The following is a 26,623-nucleotide window of genomic DNA, read 5'->3' on the forward strand; positions in this document are numbered from 1 at the left end:
CTCAAATTCATGTTTGAGTTAAAGGCGGATTCTGTGTGTTTTGAAGAACTGAAGACTGCTGCTCTAATGTAACCAAGAAACAGAAAACCAAGATGAGGCCAGTTATACAATTAGGTTTTGTCAACATCAGGGAAAGAGGGATTTCTTATGGCAGGAATGGGGAACTTGTGGCTGGTCAGATGTTGCTACAACATTTTCCATCACCCCTGGCCTTTCGCCATGCTGGCTGGGACTGATGGGAGTCCAATATCATCTGGAGGGGCCCAGGCCAACATCTGGAGTCCTCGGCCCCCAATGCTGTTTAACCTGCTCCCATCTGCAGGCCAGTGATCTGACAGGGGTAAAGAGGAGTTTAAAGCAGGAATGGTCAGCTAGCACCCTGTGAACACAATCTAGCCCCTGCTCTTGCCCATGGAAGCCTTGCCTGCCTAGACTGAGAGCCTTGGTACAAAGACGTGATAACCTATATCACTTGTGAAAAAGCAGGAAAATGTCTTCCAAGCTGAGAGAGTGAGATGGGCAGACAAAAGATTCCACATTTGCTGTCTTTGCATTTTGTGAGTCATTCTCCGGGCACGGATAAATTCTGAGAACATGCGCTCCTTTAACTGTCAAACCCTCATTGACATGTAGCAGCTTTATATCTAACAGGGAATAAGGGATGTATTCACAATACACTTCCAGGCTAGGACAACCATCAGAGAAGCCCTGAGAATTCAGAAATTGGCCACCCACCAAGCATGGCCAGTGGATTTTCATCTCCAAATACAGTGGATGCTTGGGTTGCGAACATGATCCGTGCGGGATGCATGTTTGCAACCCGCAGCGTTCACAACCTGCAGCGGCATGTCTGCACATGCACAGGTTGAGATTCGGCACTTCTGCGCATGTACAAAAAGCGATTTAGTGCTTTTGCGCATGCGCAACCACCGAAACCTGGAAGTAACCCGTCCCGGTACTTCCAGGTTTTGGCGGGTCCGTAACCCAAAAAAAACGCAACCTGAAGCGTCTGTAACCCAAGGTATGACTGTAAGTCCTATGAAAATCCACCAGGGTTCGGGGGGGTGGGCGGCCAAGGATTTGTTGATTAGCAACACATGATCCCTATGCATGTTGACTCAGAAATCCCAAGCAATTCAATGGCACTTACTCCCAGGCAATTATGCGCACACAACAATATCAGCCTTACACTGCAATATGAAATGTGTGTACAGTGGTACCTTGGTTCTTGAATTTAATCCAGTCTGGGAGTCCATTCGACTCCTGGAACTGTTTGAAAACCAAGGCACAACTTCCAATTGGCTGCAGGAGCTTCCTGCACTCAAGCAGAAGCTGTGGAAGCCATATTGGACGTTCGACTTCCAAAAAACGTTCGCAAACCGGAACACTTACTTCCAAGTTTGAGGCATTCAGAAGCCAATTTGTTCAGGAGCCAAGCCATTCAACAACCAAGGTACCACGGTACTTAAGTAAGACCTTCTTATTTCAGTGGGATTTGCCTCCATGTAAGCGTTCAAGATTTCACCTGAGAGCAGACTCCATTGAACGCAGAGGGAATCACTTACTTCCTGGTGATTATGCCTAAGAGACTGTGCAGCTAAACAACATACTGCCCATTTCTTTGATATGCCACTAGAGGCAAGCAATCTTCCAAAAAAAAGAAAAGTCAAGGAATGTGGGGGGAGAGAGAGGGGAAAAGGGAAAAGAGAGGTGTCACAGAGCAGTGGTGTCCAAACTGTGTTCAGGGGCTCCTCCGAAACATTATTGCAGATGGGTAATGGCAGACAAACTGCCTTAAAAGACGGCTGGTCCACCACTCTCAATCTTCCCCCATAACATGCAGCCCCAGAGAGATGTTTGGTGGGTTGCAGGCCTCTGTTCACACAGGAAACTGACTATTGAGAACTGTGTGCCGCCTAGACAATCTACCACCAACACTCTCAAGACAAAACAAAACCATGAACAAAAGTGAATGTGAAATGGCTTCACTGGAGATAAAAAGCTTGAAAACCACTACTTCAGATTATTCATAAACACACACACTCACACACGCACAACGGTTCACCTCAGCTAACCTCCTAGACTGGTTGGCAAAGGTGTTCTTGAGACTGTCATCCCATTTCCTTCTCTTAAAGTGCCCATTTGGTGGGGTGCAGACTTACAGAAGGGTGCTAGGTCACTCACTCATTGTCTAGGGGGGAAAGGTCACTAGCATCTGCAGAGGGAGGGAGGAAAAGAGAGACGAAGCCTGCAAAATCGCCCCTTTTCCACATGCCAGCGGTGCCAACTGGAACAAAATATTGAGGGGGGGGGCAGGGAAGCTCCGCCTCACATAATCGGATCACATGATGATGGGCAGGCACACCATTTGAATGGCAGTGCCTATCAACTTTGGGGAGGGGGCAGGCGCCCTCGAATATTATATGGGGAAGGGTCCTAAGAAGATGGCTCCTCTTTATGCCACACACGCACAATGCACGAGTGCCGTCGGACCAGGCAGCCAAAGGCAGGACATCGAGGCGAATCTTGGCATCTTCTTAACTCGCTGCATGCAAGAGGCGCGCCACTGAGCCGGGGAAGCGAAGCAAGCGAGGATTGGGGGGAGTAGGAGAGGCCTTCGCTTCTTCCGATGCCGCTACCTGCAGCCGCACGTCTCCACCACCATATCCTCGTACTGTTTGTAAACCACGTTGTTGCCGGAGTCTATGTACAGGATGCTGATGGGGCTGAGCTTGGATGGCACGCAGCAGCTGGGCGGCGTGGCGTCGGGGTCCATGGAGTTCATGAGCGTCTGGATGATGGCGTGGTTGGTGGGCTCCAGGTGCGAGCGCAGAGGGAAGTCGCACACGCCGTCGCAGTGGTACGCCTCGTAGTCCAGGGGCGCGATGATCCAGTCGTCCCAGCCCAGCTCCTTGAAGTTGACGTGCAGGGCTTTCCGGCTGCAGCGGCTCTTGGCCTTCTTGCCGTGGCCTCGCCCCCCGGCCGCCCGGCCCGCCAGCGTGGTCCTCCGACGGCGCCGCCGCTGCTGCTTGGCTAGGGGATCTTGTCCCGAGTCAGGGGGCTCCAGCAAGAGCCCGGGACCGCCGCCCAGAGCCTTGATCTTCTCTCGGATCTCCTTGAACAGGTTCTCCTTCCGCTTGGTGCGCGAGAAGACCACCAGCAGCGCCCTCTCGTGCGGCTCCGACGGCTGCTCTCTGCGGAAGCCCAGCTGTCCCGGCGGGAGGAGTCTCCCGGACTGCTCCGAGACGACCCTCAGGAGGAAGCAAAGCGACGGACGGGGGTGGCGGGGGCTGCCGGCTTCCTCGGCCCCACCCGTCAAGGCTGCCCACACGTCGAAGACTTCCCACTTGTTGGGCGACGAGGAAGAAAGGCCTTCGGAGTCCAAGAGGTCGCCGGCCCTGGAGTCTAAGAGGCCCGGTTGGTGGCTTTCCCCTTCCGGACAGGAGGAGAGCAGCAGCCGGTGAAGGAGGCCTTCTGGGGAGGTGGCCAAGCTCCGGTTTCCCGGGGGCTTGCGCAGGATCCGCAGCTCGGCGCCCACCACCTCGTCCAGCTCGGGCAGGCTGGAGATGTCGAAGAGGTAGCGCTGCGCCACTTCCGACGGAGAGTCATCTGCAGAAAGAGAGGAGGGGGACAGAAGGAAACGTGAATCAAGAGCAAGCGCAGAGCTGTGCGCCCTAAAAGCCGCGCCTGGCCCGACGGCGCGGTTGCCTTGTTACCTGGGCCTCTCCCTCCAACTCAGACCTGGAACCTGGAAGTGTCTCTTGGGGACTTCAACCGCCATCAGCCCCAGCCAGCAGGGCCAGTGGTGGGAGCTGTCGTCCAGCAGGATCCCGGGAACCCTCTGCCGCGAGTCTGGATTCTCCTGGATCAGGCTATGCGTACTTACCAGGCATGGCCCCTGAATGCGCCTAATTGGCTGATAGGAAGCTGCTGCCTATGAAGCGAACTCTACTTTGTCAGTTGCCGTGCCAGTAGCGCCCCAGTCCTGAGATTGGATGGTCATCTGTCATGGATGCTTTCGCTGAGTTTCCTGTATTGCAGAGCGTTGGGCTAGATGACCCTGGGATCCCCTCTAAGTCTACGATTCTATTTGTTACGGGAGAAAGAAAGGGCTTCTGAACATACCCAGAGGCCCTTTGATCCCTACTGCTGCTGCGCCGGACATTCAAGGGGAAGGGATGCGTCTGACAGTTCAGTTAAGCCCCGCGCTTCTCATGTATTGACAGGGTGGGCAATTGTGCGACCGTTTACAGAGCAGCTCCTCCGAAACTCGTTCTAGCTGCTCAGGCCTGGTGGAATGTGCAACGTCACCTCTGAGCGTGTGCAGAAAACCCGGTCTAAGGTTGCCGGGCGGACAGCGCGGCTGAGGTAAAAGGGCCGTGCGTTTTGGAGCTGCTTTTCGTCTCATTTTCGAAAAACAAGCCCCTGGAGAGGCTTGTCTTTGAAACAGACGAGCCTGGGTCCCTCCCTCCTCTCGCCAGCCCGCGCCTTCCTTCGGGGAGAGACAATGAGAAAGATCTTTACAGTAACCATCTGTATTTATTTCCCAGCCCTCGGATCGAGCAGGTTCTGGAAGGTTGTTTCATGTCTTTCTTGCCTCCTCCGTGCCAAGTTAAACATTTTCCCAATCTGCCAAAGATCATTTTGTTCACGTGTGTGTCCATCTATATCCTTGGAGTTGGGGGCGCAGAGAGGAGAAAGAGGACTGAGCCGCGTTAGTTAGGGGTCTAACTGCTGTTGAAGGGGTCTGACCCTGCGCACATATTCTTAACCCTTTCCCACCCGCCCTCCCATGTAAATGTTCCAAGCCGGACGTGGCCCTTTTCCTGGGACTGATTAAACCCATCAGACGTGACAACAAATAAACATAATCCGATTAAAATAAATAAAAGGAGGGAGGAGGAGAAGGGGAAAGAAGATTTCTCAAATGCGGCCCCTCCGGCACAGCACCACTACGCGTCGCTTCTTATATACACGCACAAAACGGGCATTGCTGAAAATACGCTGAGCGTCTTATTGGAATCATTCTTACAGCGCGATCCTATTCATTGGCTCCAATAGGTTGCTGCCTCCGAATCACGATCTTAAGCGTATTGCTGGGGAAGCCACTCTCAAGGGGGGGGGGGTGTTGGGTCCAATCGAAGTTGGTCTTCCAACTAGGAGCCAAGAGCCTGTATTGGCTCCACAGCTTCGCGTTTGAGAGGATACGTGTCCAGGGATTTCAATTGAACTTGCTCCCTGTTCCAGATTGACTCGCTCTTCCATTTTTCCCTTGCTAAGTAAATCCTGAAAGGGTGATGATAACCCACCCTTCCAGGTTGACTTTGAGAAGGGGAAAGAATGGAGAGCTGCTGAGAATCATTTAAAAGATCTGTTGTCGCTGCTGTTTTTAAAAAGTGATCATATCTTGGAAGAGAGAAAAAAGTGGAGCTCTTTAATACCTGGTGGGGCGGACGCTTAGAGTATTGATCAATTGGTAAAGGTAAAGGGACCCCTGATCATTAGGTCAAGTCATGGCCGACTCTGGGGTTGCAGCGCTCATCTCACTTTATTGGCCGAGGGAGCCGGCTTACAGCTTCCGGGTCATGTGGCCAGCATGACTAAGCCGCTTCTGGCGAACCAGAGCAGCACACGGAAAGACATTTACCTTCCCGCCGGAGCGGTACCTATTTATCTACTTGCACTTTGACGTGCGTTTAAACTGCTAGGTGGGCAGGAAGTGGACCCAGCAATGGGAGCTCACCCGGTCAGGGGGATTCGAACCGCCAGCCTTCTGATTGGCAAGTCCTAGGCTCTGTGGTTTAACCCACAGTGCCACCTGCGTCCCACTTTGATTGTTCAGTAGCCATCTTCAAAAATCTGTCACATGGAAGATGGAGCAAGCTTGTTTCCTCCTGCTCCGGAGGGTAGGACTCGAACCCATGGCTTCGAGGTACAAGAAAGGAGATTCCCGCTAAATATCAGGAAGAAGTTTCTGACAGTAAGAGTTGTTAGAAAGTGGAACGGACTCCATCGGGAGGTGGTGGACTCTCCTTCATTGGTGTTTCTGGGGGAGAGTTTGGATGGTCACCTGTCATGGATGCTTTGGTTGAGATTCCTGCATTGCAGGGGCTTGGACCAGAATCCTCAAGGACCCCTTCCAACTACAATTCTATGCTAAGAAGGAACCTTTCATGGATGTCTTAATTCATATAGCCCAGGGCTTTCCTGGGGAACTCAAATCAAAGACTCCCTTACGCACTGGGGTGGAAAACATCTCCACTAGGGTGGAAAACACCGGCTGAGTTGTTGGCTCCCCCCCCCGCCCCCCAAAAACCGACGTTGAAGTCTGGATAGGAACAGATAAGGAGAGGAGGAGACCCCTTTGAATTGCTCAGCTGGCTTCAGTTTTGCTTTGAAAGTCCCAGAAACCGCAGCCTGCGGGCCCTGCGCTGCGCTCTTGGAAGCAGATTCCTAAAACGGAAAGCAAGCAGCTCGGACAGATATTCCCCGGCGTCGAGTCCTCCTTCCTCTTGGCCTTCAAAGAGAGATTGGGGGGGCCCTCTCAGAAGCCAATGGGCCTGCACAGAGGGCTTCTCGGTTTCAGCCCCCCTGAACACCGGGCTGCTTCCGATGAAGGCTTTCCTTTTCCTTTGTGAAAGCTGGCACTGAGCAGAGCCGCGACCCAGCCCAAGTCCCACGAGATTCCAGTAACCATATTCAGAGTGGGGGTTTTCCCGTGTTGCGGCAAAAACTTGCCAAAAGGGTATTGAGACACCTTAAATGCCGGCAGTTTTACCGCGGCGAAAGTTTTCAGGAACCGCAGTTCGCTTCCAGTCTTCAGAAGCTTATGCTGCAATAAATGGCTCCGGTTTTTAAGTTCTCACAAAACCCATTGCTTTCAGCAGGTGCTTCACCTGTTCAACTCCCTCAGGTGGGGTGGATTAATTTATATATGTGTAGAATCCTTAGGGCGGGGGCGGGGGATGAAGTGAAACGCGCGTATGAATGTGCGTAAACTCGCAGACCGGAATGCAAACAGACCCACTTTTTCGTGTTTACCCTTCTAGTAGAAACGGGAAGAAATAAGCTGCTGCTTATGATATTTACTAACGGGAAGGTCCAGCCACGCAGCTGGTCCCCTAGACCTAGACCTAGACCTAGATACATGCAGGAGCGAGGAAGCTGTGGTTTTCCAGGTGTTGTGGACTTCCAGCTCAACCAACATCTGGCCAATGGGCAGGTGGTCCAACAAATATCAGAAGGGAGGATGGGACATTTCCCCCAATTCCCAACCCTGGATTTAGCTGTTAGATTAGATTGATTTTATATATATCCTCTGGAAACGAAGTTCACTTTTATTTCATTCATATGTACTTTAATTTTAATCATATGCAAACCTAGGTGTGTAATTAAATCAATCGATCAAACGACTAGATATTGTACGGTTGGAGCTCGTGCGACTCAAGATCTCTCGATCTGCCTCTCTTTATAACCAGGTCACCGATCTACCGTTTAAACCTCTGAAGTTGCAGAGCATAAATCAGTCTAATTCCGTTAACTTCAGTGTTGAAGTCTGAATCAGATACAACAGGAGCATTTCAGTCCTCGTGGGACGTTAGCATCCTTTATGGGAAAACTTATACCATAGCTACAAATGCCCCCTTAGGTAATATCCACCAAGGGATATAGGTTGAATCCCTTCCTAAACATTCTCACTAGGAAGTTAACCTCCCTTGATATTCCGTGCTGAGCTGGATTTGACCTCTAGATTATTTGCGAGCAATCATTAACGAATGGGGAGATCTTTCCAACAGCGCCTGGCGATGATGACCTGCTATTCAACCCATTCAGACACGACAATTTCAGGAGGAATTTCGTATGTGTGTGCATGCTAAGTGTTCAGCTACCCTGAATTCAGCTATGCTAAATTCAGTTATCCTGCGCCCAAAGCCCACATACCTCGTTTTCACCCCAAAAGGGACAAGCCGGAGTTATGGTTAGCCTGGCGGCGCCCTGACTTTTTAAGCACAGCGGAACCTCAAACCTCGCCTCCCTTTGAGGGCTTTCTCTCCCTGAGGCAGACCGTCTTCATGGGCGCAGGGGGACCCATAAAGAACAAAACTTCTCCGAACTCACATAGCACTTCCTTTCAGCTATATAGCCCGGGATCCCCTTTTGTCCTTTGTCTTTTTTTAATTCGCTTGTATTCTGTTCTGAAGCGTATCGAACCCTTCCGACGTTTATATGTCTCCACCAGCCAGGTTGCTCAGTGCAAACTGCCCCCATCAGCCTGAAAAATTGGGTTTTTCGTTCTGCTAGAAATAGCGCTCAACTCTGGCGCTTCCCCCGCACCCCTCCTCACCCCAAAACTAACTTAACTCCGGGCTTATGGTCTCCTCTCCACCACCACCCGCAATAAAGAACAACTCGGGGGCGCACAACGTGCGTTTACCGGAAAGTTTGCTCCCCAATAAGAATGCTTAGCAGCGCAGCCTTTGACAAAAAGACGAATAATGTCCCGGAACCAGCGACGCGGACTTATAAAAAATATTGGGGGGGCCCGGGAAAGCTCATGAATAATAAATAAGCTCATGAATATGCAAATAAAGTGGCGCCGCCTCCTCGTGAGCGAATAGGGGAGAGCGTGCTGCGCCTATTAATCAGCTCCAAAGGAAATTGGGTGGAGCTTTTGCTCGGGAGGGAGGGCAGGAGGCATGCAGCCCGCCCCCCCTGTGCATTTTGGGCTGGGGGAGGGGCGGCGATGGCGCTCTGCTGGAGGGGCGCCGGAGATTATTGGGGGGGCGGAGCCCCCCCAAACGAATTTTTGAGGGGGCTCGGGCCCCCTCAAGCCCCATGGAGTCGGCGCCTATGCCCGGAACTACTATGGCAGAGAGGGTTACAGCCGAAGTAGATACACAGTTGTATTTTATTTTTAAAATGCTTAACTTCGGTTGGGTCGCGCGTTCTCTCTCTTATTTCTGCGACTTCACAGTTTATTTTTCATTTGATCCCGTTTTGAAACACGGGTTTGCGCGTCAGCCTCGGCGCAAACTCATGGAAAGGCGATTCACACGAATAAATAGGTGTCCCAAAGCCGAACACAATTAAGGCACCGTAAGCGCCGGGGCTCTGTGGAGGAATCACAGAATTGTTGAGTTCGAAGGAACCTCAAGGCCCATCCAGCCCAACCGCCTGCAATGCAGGAATCTCAGCTGAAGCATCCGTGACAGATGGCTACTGAGCGCGTGTTTACATCGCTCCGTCTTCAATCTGATTGTTTTAAAACTGGCTGGATTGTGGCCGGTTAAGTAAATAAAATAGCTGCTGTCAGAATCAGAGTGGAGCGCAGCACTCAAAAGCGGCTTGAGATGTTGGTTAGTCCGCTGCAGGCGAAAACAAACCATTTCCGCCCCGCGGAGCAGGCGCGATGGGTTGTTTTGCTTTTGGATTTTTTACGTTTTCGGTGAGAAATTGGCCTCTCCCTTCAGTTCCTTCGTGTCACCTTCTTCCCATAAGGGGTCGCGTGCCAAATGGCTCCGGGCAGGGCAAGCGGGAGAGGGGTTGCGGTGGGAGGCAGGCTGAAGCGCCCCCCCCCAACTCAAAATGCGTTTACAGGGTCCTGAACCTCTCCACACTTTAATGGCTCCTCCAGCGCAGATTAATGCGCTCCAGATGAACCAAACTGTAAAACAAAGCGCGCGCGCTCGCGCACCCTTCCCCCACCCCGCCGCACCGCTTCCGTACCTTGGCAAAGTTGGGGGAACAGGAATGCCACCACCCAAGACTAGGACCCCCCAAAACTAAAGGAAGGGAAGCGACGTGGGTGGGTGCGGGGGGGAATAAAGTTGCTCTGCGTTAGTCTTACCGCCCCAGGTGACGGGGGTGAGAAGGCTGCCCCCTCCCTAGCAACCTGGCTGTGCCAGCCCAGGAAGAAGGAGGGCGCAAAGTGGCGCGCGACGCGTGGGGAGGCGGCTGGAACCGTGCGTCTTTTGCAGGAGCTCGGAGCGCACTGCCTGGACAAGAGTCCCGCCTGCCCAGCGATGCTCTGGGGAAGAAGGTGGTTCAACCCTCCTCCTGACCCTTGCAGGCAGGTTGCGCTCTGTTCCGCGGCGGCGCTGCATTTGCATGAGGGGGAAGGCGCCCCCGAGGATTGGTCACCCGGCGGCCACCGCCGCCTCCCCCCTCCCTCCTTTGCCTTACACCTGCTATCTCCACCCACTCCGTCGCCCAGCCAGCAAACCAGATGCACCTCAGCTCTCTTTGCCCGACGCCAGGTGGCCTCCCGAGTGAAAGCGGGCCGCTGAGCTGTCACGCTCGCTGGGTGCCAAAAGCTGGCCCACCCACTGGCAGAAGAGAGAGGGCCCGGAGAGGGAAGCGACGGGACAGCGCTGAGCTCTCGGCAGTCTGCAGAAAATCCGCCACACAGTGCATTTGGACAGATTTTTCTTGCTTCTCGCTTCAGCTGAAAAATCTGATCTGGTCCGGTCTGACCTCTTTTCTGCTCTCAAAAAGAATATGAGTCCAGTTCTCTCTCTCTCTCTCTCTCTCTCTCTCTGTCTCTCTCTCTCTCTCTTCCTTCCTTCCTTCCTTCCTTCCTTCCTTCCTTCCTTTCCTTCTGCAGCTTCCTTTGGCTCTCAAAAGCAACCCATTATCAGAGAACGAATGCCACCCTCTGCAGAAATCTTTGCAGCTCTTGAGCAGAACTCCAACAGAAATCATTTGACTTCCCATTAAACCCCTTGGATTTGGGGTGAGCAAACCCTCCGCAGTTGTGGTGTTGTGTCCTATCAGGTTTGGGTTGACCGCAGTTTTAGATAGACCCCTCTGCTTTCGCGGCTTGGATTTAAAACAAAACTATTTCCAGCTTTACATTTCCTTGGCTGTTTTCGTATGATCGAATTACACGCTCATAGGACTGTAGCGGCCGCAATTCTCTGGATTTCCCCCTCCTCTCCCTATATGCTTTTGCTTCGGGCCAACATTTATTTAACAGTTTGGGTTCACATTAAGTCCGCCCCGCCCCAGTTTGAGGGTAAACGGTGCATTTTTCTCGAAACGTATGGGGTGTGATGTACACACAAATATTATATATATTAATGTTTTGCCATTTTAAACCACCAAAAAACAACAACAACCAAGCAGCGTCTCTCTTTTCCTTTCAAATTAGCAAAATTTAGACCAACCTCTCACTCGCAGAGTGCCGAGAGACGAGGTCAGTATTACACAGTCGAGGGGCGTTTGTTGCTTTGCATTAGATCGAGATTAATATTTTAGATCTTTTAGAGTAGATAGGCTTAGCTGGAAGAACCGAGAGTAACTTTTCCAAGTACTTTGCATCAGATTTGGACTGCTACCCTACCCCAAGAGGTTGGCAATGTTGACTTCAGACTAACCATCCCAAGCAAGAATCCCGATTCTCGCTTTGGAGTGGAATTGCAAGGTATCCAATCCAAATCAGAACACTCGGCGTAACTGAAGGCCGGGCGCTTGCCCGAGGCAAATCGAGGTCCTTTCCTTCTTTCTCCTCCACCGCTTAGAACAAGAACTGGGTTTAACTGGGGCGATACCGGTCGGATTCTTTGTTCGCTGGGAGGGGGCGGGTGAAGCCTGCAATCCTTCGCAAACCTCTTACTTGTGGATTTGACCACAGGAAGAGAGGGGGAAGCGTCTCAAGCGAAGCGGGACTCACTTGGGAGACAATGAGCGCACAAACAGGATCCCACCTGTCCTGGGCAGTCCCACCTGTCCCCTCACGCGGGGGTCGACGGTTCCTGCTCCAGGGCGCAGGTGCGCGCTGGGCATTCCAACCCATCCCACCCACCACCCTACCCGGGCTGGCTCACCTCGCGGCTGCGCCTGGTCTACGAAGCCCGTGACGGTGTCCGCTCGTCCGCCTCCTTCGACGGCGGGCACAGGAGGCTCCTTGCTCCGGGCCAGGCTGTGGTAAAGCGCTACCATGTAGTCGTGAGGCACCACAGTGCCGTTGCGGAACGCGCCTTCGCGCTTCGCCTTCCAGGCTGCCGAGGCGGCGGCGTCTCTGACGTCGAGGTTCTCCTTGTCGGCGGCTGCCGCTTGCGCTGCCGAGGCGGGCAGCAGGGGCCTGACGGCGGCGGCGTCCAGCTGCCACGGGCGTAGGCGGCAAGCGCTCCAGAGGCAGTAGAGGCAAAGCGCCGCGGCCGCCCTCAGCTCCATCCTCTCGCCGTCGCCGTCCTTGCCGTCTGAAGCAGCAACAGCAGACAGAGCTCGGCGGGCTCCGGGCGGCTCGCGCAGGGGCTTTGAGGGCTCCTCGGACTCCCCGGCCGCTTTTTAACATTGTGTTCACAATCCACGCCGACTCCGCCGACAGCGGCAGGAGGCTTTTTCGGACCCCGCGCAGCGCCCCCTGCCGAGCGACCGCCGCTTGGCAACGACGGCGCTCAAGCCCTCGGACGCCGCTCCGCCGCGCGCGCAACGAAAAACCCAGAACCAAAACACAAACATTGTTGAGTCATATATTTGCTTTTTTTGCAAGAGCTCCTTCCTGCCTGCCCTCTTCAGTTTTTTTGAAAAAATGTTTCTCTCTCTCTCCTAAAAAAAGAAAAAAAAGAAAACCCCTTTTTAAACTGAATCCGTCGGAAATAACACCCGTAACAAACTGGCCGAGGTGTTTTCGACGTGCGCCCGTTGCCAACTGGGCAGAGCGCAGCCGGGTGCCAAGAGGAGCGCCTAAGAGGACACGTTAAAGGGAACCGGATCGTGCGGAGAAAGAGCCAGAGAGATGTCCAGAGAGGGGTTTTCACCCGGAGCCCGAGGGGGCGGGGGCCCCTCTTTCTCCCAAGGTGGCAAGAATTGGACGCACCCGAGAGGAAGTTACACAGACTTTATAAACTTCCCTGAACTTGCAGAGGAAACGCGCTGCCTTTGCTGATTTCCCCCCTCCTCCTGCTCTGTGTCCTTTTCGATAGAAATCAGAGATCATTTCGCCAGCACCAACAAAAGAGATGTTAAAAGGGGGAGGGAAAAAAGAGCGCGCGCACGGGGGGGGGGCGAGAGACACCCCCTGGCAGTTTAATCCAGGAGAAGCGTGTGTGTTTGTGTGTGTGTGTGTGTGTGTGTTAGGAGGAGTGGCATCGTTTTGCTCTGGGAGTGAGGCCCCGGTGAGGAGTTACTTCCAAGAACCATACTTCGAATTGGCTGTCGCAGAGAGGACCACTCCTAGCATTCCTTGCACCAAGGGCGCTGCTCGATTTAAACCGCTGCTGCTTCTAGTTTTTCATCATAGAATCGCAGAGTTGGAAGAGACACCCAGGGTCATCTAGTCCAACCCTCTCCAATGCAGAAATCCTGCCCACAGCCAATGGGGGGGGGTGTCTCCAACCTTCCAATTAACAGCCAGACACACTGTGCAATTGTGGGCTGTGTGTGTCTTTGGGGAGGGGCGACAACTGATAGTTTTCATTATCCTTTGTAAGCCGCCTTTGCAATGAAAGAAGGCGTAAAAAAGTGACAGAAAGGTTGTTACTCTTACTACCACTATTGCAATACAGTGGTACCTCGGGTTAAGTACTTCATTCGTTCGGGAGGTCTGTTCTTAACCTGAAACTGTTCTTAACCTGAAGCACCACTTTAGCTAATGGGGCCTCCTGCTGCCGCTGCGCAGCCGCTGCGCGATTTCTGTTCTCATCCTGAAGCAAAGTTCTTAACCCGAGATAATATTCCTGGGTTAGCGGAGTCTGTAAACTGAAGCGTATGTAACTTGAAGCGTATGTAACCCGAGGTACCACTGTAGTGCTATTGCTGTGCTTTTCCTCCTCCACAGATCTTTGCTGCGTTTTCAATGCTACTGCTGTCTATCCACGTACTTATTAAGCCACAGAACAGCCACCACCCTAGCCACAAGGAGCGCGCATTAGTTCCCCTGCGAACTTGATTTCGAACCAACCTAAACCTGGTCATTTCGCGCGCGGGTGCAAGTTGGAAACGTTTCAATTACGCAGGGATCGTGTGGGAGACGGAGACGGGGACGGACCTGTGTGTCTCCAGATGTGGCTGGAGTAAAACCCCAACCCTGAATGATGCAGGAAAAAGCGGCACCCAAATTGGACACGCCTTAAATAGCAACCAAAAAATCGTTCCAGGGTGTAGGGCCAGGGGGCCTGTCTCCTCCTCCTCTTCAATTGAGTGGGACCCATTTCTTACCGAGTCTGTATGTTCAGGGGCAGACTGAGAAAAGGGATCTTTTTTAAAAGTCGAAGCTGGTTTCCATCACCAGCCAAAAGAAAGTATTTCAGAATTTCAGAAGCCAGTTCCTCGCTTCTGTGGCCTGTTCGGCACCGCCGTCCTTAAACCAAGAGTTTGTCGGTGATGCTGGCAGAAAATGGTCGTTAATCTTTAGGACAGAAGGAGATCCTCGCTTGAAAGGGGGGAAATGAAGTCGATCCAATCTCTCTCTCTCCGCCCCCGCAAAGCCGCCCTCCCGCCTGCCTGAGCGTTAATGTTTTGTTTTCTCTCCTCTCGAGGGCTTCCTTGGTAAAATTCAGATGTTTCCTTGGATCCCAGTTAAAATAACAAACCGCGGTATTGACTCGGATGTTATTTCAAGTTTTCTCAGCCCTTTGCGGGGTGTGTGTGTGCAGGGCGGAGTGGAGAAGAGAGGGGGGAAAGGAGAGAGATGGGGAATGTCTGTTTTCTCCACAAATAATAAAACAACACCCAAAGCATCAATATCAGCGGCGGTTAATGCCATCAATCGTTTTGGGAGCGCGCTGCTGGGGAACAGATTTGAGAGATCAGGGTTCGTTTCGTTCATTCTGTAAGGGCTTGGCCACGCTAAGGGCTTGTAGTTCTCTGTTGGGTATTTGCGGGGGTCTTATTCTTGCCCCTGGCACAAGCTGCCGTGATTGTATTCCTTAGCACCAGAGCAGTCTCCTGTCCAAATGATGCCCCTCTATAATAAAAATATAATGCAGTCAGCAAGAAGAACGGCGAGTTCTGCGGAGCGAGGAGAATGGCCTTGCCCAGTCCATACAAAAACCACACAGTCTGCAAAAAAACCCAACACCATTTCATGTAGAAGCCACCAATGGATTTCTATGGCGCTTCCTCCCTTCCATGTGGCTGGCCTTGCTGCATCCCCAGGAAACTTCCGATTGCCCTGCATTGTTTTGTTTTGTGTTTAATCTGCTTGGTGATTCGTGAGCAATTGACCGTTGGGTAAAGCAGAGCAGAGAGAAAGACGAAATATCTGCGTTTCTTCTCCCAGGCCCTTCTTAACATGGAGGCTGAAGCTGTCTCAGGGTTAAATGAATATCTGTCTGTCCGTCTGTCTCGCCTGTCTTCCAGAATTCAACCCAGGATATCTCCCATCTAAGTGCAGGACCAGACCCAGTCCTCCTGCTGCATCTGAGCAAAGCGTTGGCTTCACGTATCTTTAGACGTGAAGAAAGGAAAGGCATGAAAGACATGGGAAAGGAACACAAGCAAACCCTTCGCATTTCAGCCCTAGGCTGAACCCCAACGACTGAAGCGATAGCCAACTACACTCCCCACCCCCGCGAAGGTTCCTCTGAGACCTCACCCGTGTTCCCCGAAGGGTAGCAATCGTCGCGTCTGAACGCCCTTCACGTACGTTTGTTTGTTTGTTTGATAAGTAAACACATAATAAATTATTTCAGCGGGCTCCGGATCTTAACCCGACGCACAACCCAGTCCATGCTTTAAAAATCCCACGGGATTCATTTAGCCCCAAAGGAAGATTGCAATCCTACTGTAAATCCCACATGCAGTAAAATAATAATAATAATAATAATAATAATAATAATAAATTAAAAAAACTACACACACCCTGACTGCATTCAAGACTTTGTGGTTGGGGCTGCAAGCGAGTTTCGCAATCCAGGTAGGCTTTCTCCAGCCTCCCAACCCAGTTCGCAACCCAAAATGGGGTTTGATTTTCCAAACGCTTTACAGACCACCTTAACTAGTTCTCTATCTTGGTCTCTATCTACTTGGGAGTATGCCAGCCAGCTAGACGGATAGACCTGAGCCTGCAAAGGCAGCCTATAAATCTATTCGTTCATTAAGCTTCGCCGATGCCAACAGAAGTTACTTAGGCGCCTCTGAACCCGAGCCTCAGCCCCACAATTCAAGTCATCAGCAATGAGATGTCCATGAATGCGCGGTTGCTTGTTTGGGTGTCAGCCTAACAAGGGCAGCCAACACACGCTTGCTGGGAGATAAGTTTCCTTGGAGTCATACAGAGCTTCTCAGTGCTTTCGATGGCATCGCCTCTCCCTTCAAGACAATTCTCTGCGCGCTTATCCTGGACACCTCGGGACCCCCCTTCGAGCAAATCTGAACGAACGGAAGCGCCACGGAGAAACATCGCTGCGCAACGGAGTTCACTGCAGACCCAAACGCACTTTCCTTTGAGGTTGCTCCTGAGATGATGCCATGGGCAACCTCTTAGTAAGATAAGTTAAAGGCTAGGGGATATATATACATACATACCTCGAATATATGCTCTCATGCCCCAGTGCTTCTCTTGCAGCGGAAGTCAGTCTCTCCAGGGAGCTTACTTCCAGGTGTGAAAGCAGCACAACGCAGCCTGACAATGTCATCCTAACAGTGCCCACGCAGAAGGGAGCCCCACTCTGCCCAACAGGGCTTACTCCCAAGCGTTATCAGCCCCATGCTCTAACCACCTGGGCTGCCCAGGCTTTCAAAGTCATAGAGTTCAATCGGGTTTGGCGCTGCTAAGGCTTTTAAGGTGCCAGGGAACTCTCTTGTGGTCTATGCTACAAGGCAGTGCAAAACACCGGTGAGCTGCGGTGTCTGTTTTAAACGGAAAAGCAGGTTTTACATGTAATGAGAGGGGGAGAGGATGGGAAAGAGAAAGAAGACGGAAACTTGATTCTTCACCGCTGCTTTTTAGTCCTGCTCAATATATTGTTATATCAGGGTGCTTGAAGCGGACCAGACGCCTTAAATCCTCTTTCTTTACTCCTTTGCACGACGCCTCTTCAACAATTAGAAACTACAAGCAAGCAAACAAATAAAAAAGTTGGGTTAGCTCAGTCATTAGAGCATGAGATTCTTAATCTGAGGGTTGTGGGTTCCAGCCCCACGTTGGGCAAAAGTTTCTTGAATTGCAGGGGTTGGACTAGATGACCCCTGGATCCTAACTCTGTGATTCTAAGTTTCTAACTCGGGGAGGTTCACGGAAAGTGGAGTTGCCCTGCGGAAGGAGACTTGACCTGTGCCATGGCAGTGACAACCGGAGGTCATTGACTAGGCTGTCAGAATATTGAAATTGAAATTAATTTGTTAAACTTTTTGAAAGAGTAATAAAAATACAGTGGTACCTCGGGTTACATACGCTTCAGGTTACAGACTCCGCTAACCCAGAAATAGTACCTCGGGTTAAGAACTTTGCTTCAGGATGAGAACAGAAATTGTGCTCCGGCAGCGCGGCGGCAGCAGGAGGCCCCATTAGCTAAAGTGGTGCATCAGGTTAAGAACAGTTTCAGGTTAGAACTGACCTCCGGAACGAATTAAGTACTTAACCCGAGGTACCACTGTATATGTGTGTATATATTGCCTTTGGATGCAAGAGAGAAAGGGGCGCTATACGGCTTGTTTGGGTGGAGGGGCCGGGAGTTCTCCGCCTCAGATCATCCCTTAATGGCTAAAGTCGCTAAACCAAAAACCATGAATGGCCAATGCGCTGGTAGCTCCCCGAAATCTGGGATGGACAGAGAGGGGAGAGAGAAACTGGACGTCTCCGTTTGCGCACGGCGGAGAATCTCCAGCGCTTCCCCTCGGGAGTGCGAGTGAGATAGTCGCAGACACCTCTCTTGCGCCCCCGAAGGTGTTTCATTATCATCGCGAGGCTCCCCGACGACAGGTCCCACCGCCTCGCCTCCTGCTCTTTTCTCGCTCGAAGCGACGGGTCTCTCACGTCGGGTCATCTGGAGCTGGGCAGCAGAAGAGGCTCAGGGCGCACGCTGCTGCAAAGAAGGTGGCTGAAGGCTGCCTGTAGCCTTCAGAAGAATCTCAGGCCTGAGGAAGGGTCGGCGAAAGGAGAAAACGTTTCCTTCTCCTCCTCCGCTTCTCTCCCTCACACATCCCCGCGGCCTCTCCCTCTCCCATGGCGCCGAAATGCTTCCATCACAGATATAGTGAGGTGCTCTGTGAGCATCAGTCGCCACGCACGCTTCCAAGTTCTCTCGGCTATCTGTGTTTAGAAGGATCCCCAACCCTAAAAAACAAAAGGCACGAGGCTAAACAAATCGGAGCATCTGCCAGTCAGATGAGACAGATAGACCCTTCTGCTTGACTGAACCAGCCGGCTCACAAAGCGTGGGGCTATCGCTCCTGAATCTAGCCTGGACGCATCTATGACGCAGCCTAGGCTGGCTGTTTCTTCAAAAGGATAGGCGCAACTGCAGAAAGTGAAGAGATTCCTTGGTTTGTTTTAATTTTTATATTTTCTTTTCAATTTTTCAATGATATTTTGACATAAATACAATCCAACATTTTCCAACAAATATATGTATTTTGACTTTCCCCTGCTCTTTTTTTTTTTGCAGTTTCTTATATTTTTAAATGAATAACACTGCATCTCCTTCATTCCTCCAATTACAGTGGTACCTCGAGTTACATACGCTTCAGGTTACAGACTCCGCTAACCCAGAAATAGTCGGGTTAAGAACTTTGCTTCAGGATGAGAACAGAAATTGTGCTCCGGCGGCGCGGCAGCAGCAGGAGGCCCCATTAGCTAAAGTGGTGCTTCAGGTTAAGAACAGTTTCAGGTTAAGAACGGACCTCCGGAACGAATTAAGTACTTAACCTGAGGTACCACTGTAATAATTACTCCCTAGTTATATTTTAACATTAATTTTAACTGTTTGGTTTAAGTTAATCCTGCTAATGGTACAATAACATTTCAGATAATCCACAAAACTTTCCTCTTGGTCCCTTAATGCTCCCGTAAGGTTTGCCATTTCGGCATAGTCCATTAATTTAGTTTGCCATTCCTCCTTGGCTGATACAGAAACTGCTTTCCATTTCTGAGCATAAATCACCCTGGCTGCAGTCGTAGCATACATAAACACATATTTATTTATTTTTGCTCTTTTTGGTATCTCTGTACCAATTATCCCTAAAGAGATTCCTTGTTTTAGACTGAATAAATGGTAGGGTTGGGGTGTGAAGGGAGGAATACCAGCAGCAGAAGAATCCTTGGGCTAGCCTATGCAAAATGGCCTGGGCAAGCTAGGGCCATTGAGAGCCCTTGGCAGTGCAAGAGAACTCATTCCCCCTTGCCCTGAGGTGTGACCAGAGACAGGGGATTTGGAAGGTTGCCTGCGTAACTGGGTATGAGGGGACAGCGTTTTTAGCAAGGTGTTCTGGGAGGAAGGAGGAGGAAGAAGAAAGACTGGGATCCATCTTGGGCAGGCTGGCTGAAGGCTGGCTGAGAGAGATGCCTTGGACTGCCCTGCTGTGGGGAACAAGCTTTCTTGAAATGACCATGGTGTAAGATCTGGACTACCTCCATGAAGAGTGAATGTGTAAATGGGTGAATGAACCACATTTCTTAAAGCTATGCCAGTCTCCATCTTGTCTCAGTTCTCCAAAGGAGCACAGACGCTGGGTGACTGGAACCCCATGGGCTTTTGCCACTGCTCAGCAGAGACAGGGAACAGCACCCAACTTGTAAACGATGTATCTGGAGTCTCCTTAACAAACTACAGTTCCCAGGATTCTTTGGGAGAAGTAGTGATTTAAACACATAGTGTGGTTAGGCCTACCTCAAGCTACTGGTCTCGTTTGCCTGTCGTCGTGTCTGCTATCACTAGCTCTCCAAGTTCTCAGGCCAAGATTTAACCCAGGTTTGCTGTCTGAGACCCACCCACCCCTCTCCTTTCTGGAGAACAATGAATTTTAGACCCCCTACACAGAACGCCTGTGCTACTTTATCACTATGCCTGACCCACCAGCTGGATTATCCGGGAAGTCCCTTCGTACAGGTCTGGATATGTGGCTTGATTAATAATTTCACTGGTTGCTCCGCAGTCCGCATCCCATGGACTTCAGCGAGATTTCTTCTGATTTATGCTGACAGTCAACCATCGCCACCCTTCCATCTTCCGCCGATGTGTTCTAAGGGATGCACGTGGTAACTGAACATTCTGTCCTCTCCGTCCCAGAGTGTCCATCAAAACGAGGAAACGCAGTGCGTTTCCCCCATCTGTTCTGCATTGAAGCTCCATCGAAACCCTTTTGGGTTTTCTTAAATTTCCATCTACCCTGCCCAGTCTAGGCCAGCTGCAGGACCTTCCAATACTGTTGTGGCTCAGAAGTTCCTCAAGCGAATCTTCCCCTCCCCACCCCCGTTCCGCCGCCCCTCCTTGGGACAGATTGGGACTGATTTGGGTAATAACGCAAACATTTGTTTTTCTTTGTGTATACATACACTGTTGTGTTGGCAAACCGCTTCCTTGGACCTGCCACTCCCTTTCTTTTTTTAATAAAAATAAAAGCCTAATTAACAGATTGCCATAACAGAAATTGGAGAGGAAAAGCTGCAATTTATTTTATAACTCAATTAGTGAGTTAACGGACGGACGGACGGACGGACGGGGGAGGGGGGGAAGGACACATACACATGCAGCCAAGCCTTATTACTTTTCTCTTTTGACTCATCTGAACTTTCCAACAATCAGAAACTTGTTCCAGCTCAGGATAACATCCCTTTCCACTCCGGGGGACTTGCCAGTCTCAGCCTTAATCCCCGACACCTGCCCTTAATCAGATGTAGGCAAACCTCCCTCTCCATGGCTTCATTGACTGCCAAAAGTCTATGCCCATCTCCTTCCCTTCATACTAACACATTCTCTGGAGAACTCTCCAACAGATGATAAATCATTTAACTGTCCTCCTGGTCACTCTTGAAATGGAACTGAAACTAGCAGGGATTCCTCCCCACAACTTAAGAGTTCACGCTCTTTCCTCTTGACAAAAACCCTGCACACCTCAACTTTCAGAAGTACCATATTTTTTGCTCTATAAGACGCACCAGACCACAAGGCGCACCTAGTTTTTGGAGGAGGAAAACAAGAAAAAAAATATTCTGAATCTCAGAAGCCGGAACAGTGAAAACAGTGAAAACAGCAATCCCTCTTGCTGTTCTGGCTTCTGGGATAGCTGCACAGCCTGCATTTGCTCCATAAGATGCACCACATTTCCCCTTACTTTTTAGGAGGGAAAAAGTGAGTCTTATAGAGCAAAAAATAGGGTAATTCCCACAGAGTAAGGGCTTTTTTCAGCTGGAACTCACCGGCACTCTTGGGTGGGCGCCATTGCCATTATAAGACAAGGGAGATGTTCACGGTGAGTTCCGGTACCTCTTTTTCTAGAAAAATAGCACTGCACAGAGTTAAATATCAGGTGTGATATCAGGTGTGATAGGAAGTCCTCCTGGCTGAAGTAACACCCCCTCTGGGCAAACAGGAAGTGTTGTAATTGACTGCTTATGTTACATCCCACACTTCCCACAGCAGAAATTAGTCATTGCTTTGTTCACACATACATGCAATCCCTCCATACAGGCTAGCTGTATACTTGATGCCTGGCTATTGACTGTGTGGACTGACTTCAGGGAAGAGCCTTGCACAAGACATAGAAGGAACGATTGGTGCTGGTATTACATGGATCTGTGATGGCCTTTTATTAACACCAGGAAGTCATCTCTGGATGTTGCAACCTATAAACTTTAAAGATGTGAGCAGCCCCACAGATTTAGACTGTCCCCATACTACTGTGGTATGACTTACCAACTGGGGGCCGTGGTGTTTTGCGTTCTTCCTCTACTCTGTTTTCATTTTCCACCCCCCACCCAATTCCTAATGAACAACACCCAATTGTCTGTGCCAGTAATCCCTCCTTCTTTCCTAAGTCAGAGATGGTGAACTCCTCATATTTTACAACAGCATTAAATAAGGTGGAAAGACAACAACCCTGAGAAGGCATCCTTTGAACCAAGTAGCGTAAACACAGATGATGGGTCAAATTTCATACACACACACACACACACACACACACACACACACCATACATAAATATTGGTTTGGTTGAAAATGATATGCTAATATATATATAGTTTTTTAGCATATCATTTTCAACCATTATTAAACATACTTTTATATCTTATATAATTTTTTTGACTTCCATCAATCACATCTGAAAATTTTCCAATCTTTTTTTACTTAATATACATTTCTTACTTTCACTATTAAATGTAAATATCATAACTAATGTCTCTCTTCTTTCTCTCTTCCTTGCAATATTTCCTATATTCCGCCTTACAAAATTTCTTGTAGTCCTGCTAGTGTAATTTGTTGATTACAGTTGCTCTTCAAATAATTTGTAAATTTCTTTCAATCTTCCAGGGCACATCCTGGCATGAGCACCAAGAAGAGTGACCAAGGTTCTGGAAACCAAACCTTACCAGGAACAGCTGAGGGAGCTGGGTATGTTTAGACTGGTAAAGAAGAATCTGAAAGGAGATATGATAGCCATCTTCAAATATCTCAAGGGCTATCACATGTTTTCTCCCTGGAAGGGAGAACTCAAACCAATGGCTTCAGGTTACAAGAAAGGAGATTCTAGCTAAACATCAGGAAAAACCTTCAACAGTGGAACAAACTCCAACTAGAGGTGGTGGACTCGCGTTCCTTGGAGGATTTAAGGTAGAGGTTGGATCGCCATCTATCTTGGATGTTTTAGTTGAGATTCCCTCATTGCAGGGGTTTTGACTAGATGACTCTTGGGGTCCTTTATAGTTCTACAATTTTAGGATTCTATGACATCATGTTGTGCCCACTACAACAGCAGCATAGCCAGCCAGGGCCGGCCCAAGACATTTTGGCACCTGAGGCAAACACTCAAAATGACACCCCCTTCTTGCCAGAGAAGAAGGGGTGAGTAAAGATCTACATCAGGAACAAGTGTGTGTGTGGGAATAAAGATCTTCATCTCACCTCACGGATGAGGCTCTGGTTATAGGAGTAGTATAAAGGTAAAGGGACCCCTGACCATTAGGTCCAGTCGTGACTGACTCTGGGGTTGCAGCGCTCATCTCGCTTTATTGGCCGAGGGAGCCGGCGTATAGCTTCTGGGTCATGTGGCCAGCATGACTAAGCCACTTCTGGTGAACCAGAGCAGCGCATGGAAACGCCGTTTACCTTCCCGCTGGAGTGGTACCTATTTATCTACTTGCACTTTGACATGCTTTCGAACTGCTAGGTTGGCAGGAGCAGGGACAGAACAATGGGAGCTCACCCCGTCGCGGGGATTCGAACTGCCAACCTTCTGATCGGGAAGTCCTAGGCTCTGTGGTTTAACCCACAGCACCACCCGTGTCCCTCAAGGAGTAGTATACTTATATACTATTCTTGAGCACAGGCTCTCTCAGTAGCCAACAAATTGTTAAAATAAAACTAGAATTCTACTGAAAGCACAGTTACAATGATAAGTAAGTAAGTAAGTAAGTAAGTAAGTAAGTAAATAAATGCAAGTAACCCATGCACAATTTTCTTTCTCTGGGGAAAAAGAATCCTATATCCTAACAGAGAAAACTTTATTGGGTTCTGTGACAGTGGTCACAAATCTTGGTCCCCCACTAAGCTTAGTCTGGGTGACGAAAGAAATCCTACTTGCCTATGAATAGTGTCTGCATAACTGAGTCTGTGGTAGAATTAACCAGTAAGACTTCCAGCAACCCTATGAGTTACATTATACCAGGGAAAGGGAACCTGTGGTTTTCTAGGTGTTTGGAAACGTCAGCTGGTGCAGAATTTGGCAGCCAGGATGCTCCCTGGGGCAAGGCGGTTTGAGCATATTACACCGATCCTGGCCTGACAGCACTGGCTGCCAATTAGTTTCTGGGCCCGATTCAAAGTGCTGGTTTTGACCTATAAAGACTGCAATACAACTCTGGGTATTAAATAATTAGTAAAATTAGAGAATGATATGAGACAACCTTCAAGGAGGGCTGGAAACTGTAGAGTACCTTAAAAAAAAAAAGTACCCAGAGTACCTAAAAAAAACAACTGTAGACACTAGCTGGTTTGGAGTAAGCTCAGCAGTAAAAGCTACTCAGAAAACCAGGTGGAGAAAAGGAAGGAATAGATTAATCATAATACGCAGCAGCAATAGACAAGAGAAGAAACCATGGAAGGGTAGAAGAAAAGTCGATCAGTAAGGGAAACTGCTTGATTAATTGTATTGTATTTTTGGAAATTTTATATATATATATATATATATATATATATATATATATATATATATATTTAAAAAACAGGATGAAAAAATATATATTTATGCACAATCAGAGCTTTTCAGAATGCACATTACAGATGACCTACAGGTTTTCAGTCCTGTACATGTCTACAGCCTCTAATAACTTCAGTTTGGCACTGAACTGGATAAGTTCCTTTGTATAAAACATGTACAACTGTTCCTATTATGAGAAGACAACTTACCAAACCTTTTCAAACATCAACACCCAGAACTGATAGCATCTGAATTTAAGACTCTTCCTGTAAATTTGCTCAAGGAAAAGCCTTTCCCAAGTCATACACAGGAAAAGAGCTCCACCGGGTGGCTGATGGTGTCTATCTCATCCTTCAATACATGCTCCATAATAAAGAATAAACAATAATTGTACAAGAAGGATCTGTGAAGCTAGAGATAGTAGGTCCATCTGGTCCACTGTGGGTACAGAACTGAAGTTCTTCTTATTTCTTCATTTGATTTCACTTTTAAATTGTGTACCGCCTTTCTATATTACTATGCACAAGGAAGTTTACAACATCAAAATATACAACAAAGAACACATACCTTACAACAATCTGATCCAATACAGAAAGTCATAATAGAACACAACTTCAAAACGGAACAACTTTTATAAAATAAAGTAATATTCAATAATCTATTAGAATCTAATAGTACACAATAAAATCAACTCTCAAAACATCAGCAAATAATAATTAAACAGAAATTAACTCTGAACAATTACAATAACTAGTTACTAAACTATGATCAATAAAAAGAACTGCAAGTCACGATGTAATAAAAATACCACAATACATACAAAGCCATCTAAAAGGATCAAACTGAGAAACAAAGATGCAGAACTTATAAAACTGTTTTAAAAAATATATATTGCTATTTCTTTGACTATGGCTGTTTGGACAAACTAGCATCCAATGTAACATAAGAAAAATGTTTATTTTCCAGTTATTCTGTTCTCAGATTGATGTTCTGACTTGCAGAAGCTATCCAGGATTTTAGGCAGAGAATCTTTCCCAGGTGCTACCTGGGACATTCTGCATGCAAAGAAGATGCTCTGCCACTGATTAAAAAAAGAAGAAGACTTTATTAGATTTTTAACTTTCAGACAAATTGAACATGACAAAAACAGCTATCATTATACAACATCTGGAGAAATAAACCTATTATCACAATGGTATAGCAAGATCATAATTATAAAGTTTCATGGTAGGCTTGCAGTCATCTGTTTATGTAATTAACCAAAGTCATTCTTCTAGAAGTTTCCATGGGAGTCATACTGGCATAAAGTTATTTTCTTCTCAGGATGCCTTTTCAATAGAGCAGTGCCAAACATCTGCAGATTTGCCTGCTTCCATGCCATTCTTTGTAGCTTTTATTTTATCAGTTAGTGTTTTTTTTCTTCCATTAATGCAATGTTCCAAATTTCCTGCTGCCCCCATTTCTGAGAAATTTAGAAGTGTGGCCTTCCGTTTCTTTGCAAACGTTAGTCATGCTGCCGTTAATAATTAGATCCCGAAACGTGTTTTTGCAAGGTGAGTCATTGTAAATATTGAATAAAGCTATTTGGGGAAGCGGCTGCAGAGAACCACTTTGTTATTTTGTCAGACTTTTGCAGCGTTAATTCAAGTGAAACTGCATTTTTATTTTACAATCCCATCGTGCGAGGCTTTGGAAACGTTCGTGTCCCATCAGCAACCATGCTAGAAATTGTCATTACAATTGTACCTTGGTTTTCAAGCAGCCTAGTTCTCAAACATTTTGGCTCCCGAACGCCGCAAACCCGTAAGTGACTGTGCCGGTTTGCAAACTATTTTTGGAAGCCTAATGTCTGACAGGGCTTCTGATTGGCTGCAGGAGCTTCCTGCAGCTAATCAGAAGCCGTGCTTTGGTTTCTGAATGTTTTGGAAATTCAACGAACATCCAGAATGAATTCCGTTTGACTTCCAAGGTACGACTGTAGTGGAAATGTTTGAAAATGTTCCCGTTGCTGATTTCTTCTTCAACTTTCTGCACACTGAGATTGCTATCAAGGAAACCTTGCTTTTGCAAAGATCCAGACCTTTGGTCACTGCTTTCAGATTGTACTGGTGTAAGAGCTAATTACACAAGCAATAAAGTTTTTTCCTGGACTCTATCACATCAGGTTGCAGGTGATAGGTACACCTTCCAACATTTCTCTGATGAAAATAGGGATGTCCTATTCAATAATAATAATAATAATAATAATAATAATAATAATAATAATAATAATAGCAGCTTTATTACTTAAACCCTGCCCGACTGGGTTGCCCCAGCCACTCTGGAT

General features: G+C 48.7%; 1 protein-coding gene across 1 annotated transcript; it reads right to left on the reverse strand.

Annotated features, from left to right (window-relative positions):
- Nucleotides 1–1,969: 1,969 nt before the first annotated feature.
- On the reverse strand, nt 1,970–12,971 carry GDF7 (growth differentiation factor 7). The gene is made up of 2 exons (XM_053380875.1): nt 11,826–12,971; nt 1,970–3,609 (listed from the first exon to the last, which is right to left on the reverse strand). The coding sequence occupies exons 1-2, from the start codon at nt 12,172–12,174 to the stop codon at nt 2,636–2,638; spliced, it is 1,323 nt and encodes a 440-aa protein (XP_053236850.1). The 5' UTR covers nt 12,175–12,971; the 3' UTR covers nt 1,970–2,635.
- Between the last annotated feature and the right edge of the window lie 13,652 nt (nt 12,972–26,623).

This window comes from Podarcis raffonei, chromosome 3, assembly GCF_027172205.1.
Source record: "Podarcis raffonei isolate rPodRaf1 chromosome 3, rPodRaf1.pri, whole genome shotgun sequence".
Taxonomy (NCBI): domain Eukaryota; kingdom Metazoa; phylum Chordata; class Lepidosauria; order Squamata; family Lacertidae; genus Podarcis; species Podarcis raffonei.

Bases quoted from the DNA above. Each gene is read 5' to 3' on its own strand.
- GDF7 (XM_053380875.1), bottom strand. From the start codon at position 12,174: ATGGAGCTGAGGGCGGCCGCGGCGCTTTGCCTCTACTGCCTCTGGAGC. The intron at 3,610-11,825 runs GTGAGCCAGCCC...CTCTTTCTGCAG, and splicing joins AGACCAGGCGCAGCCGCGAG to ATGACTCTCCGTCGGAAGTG.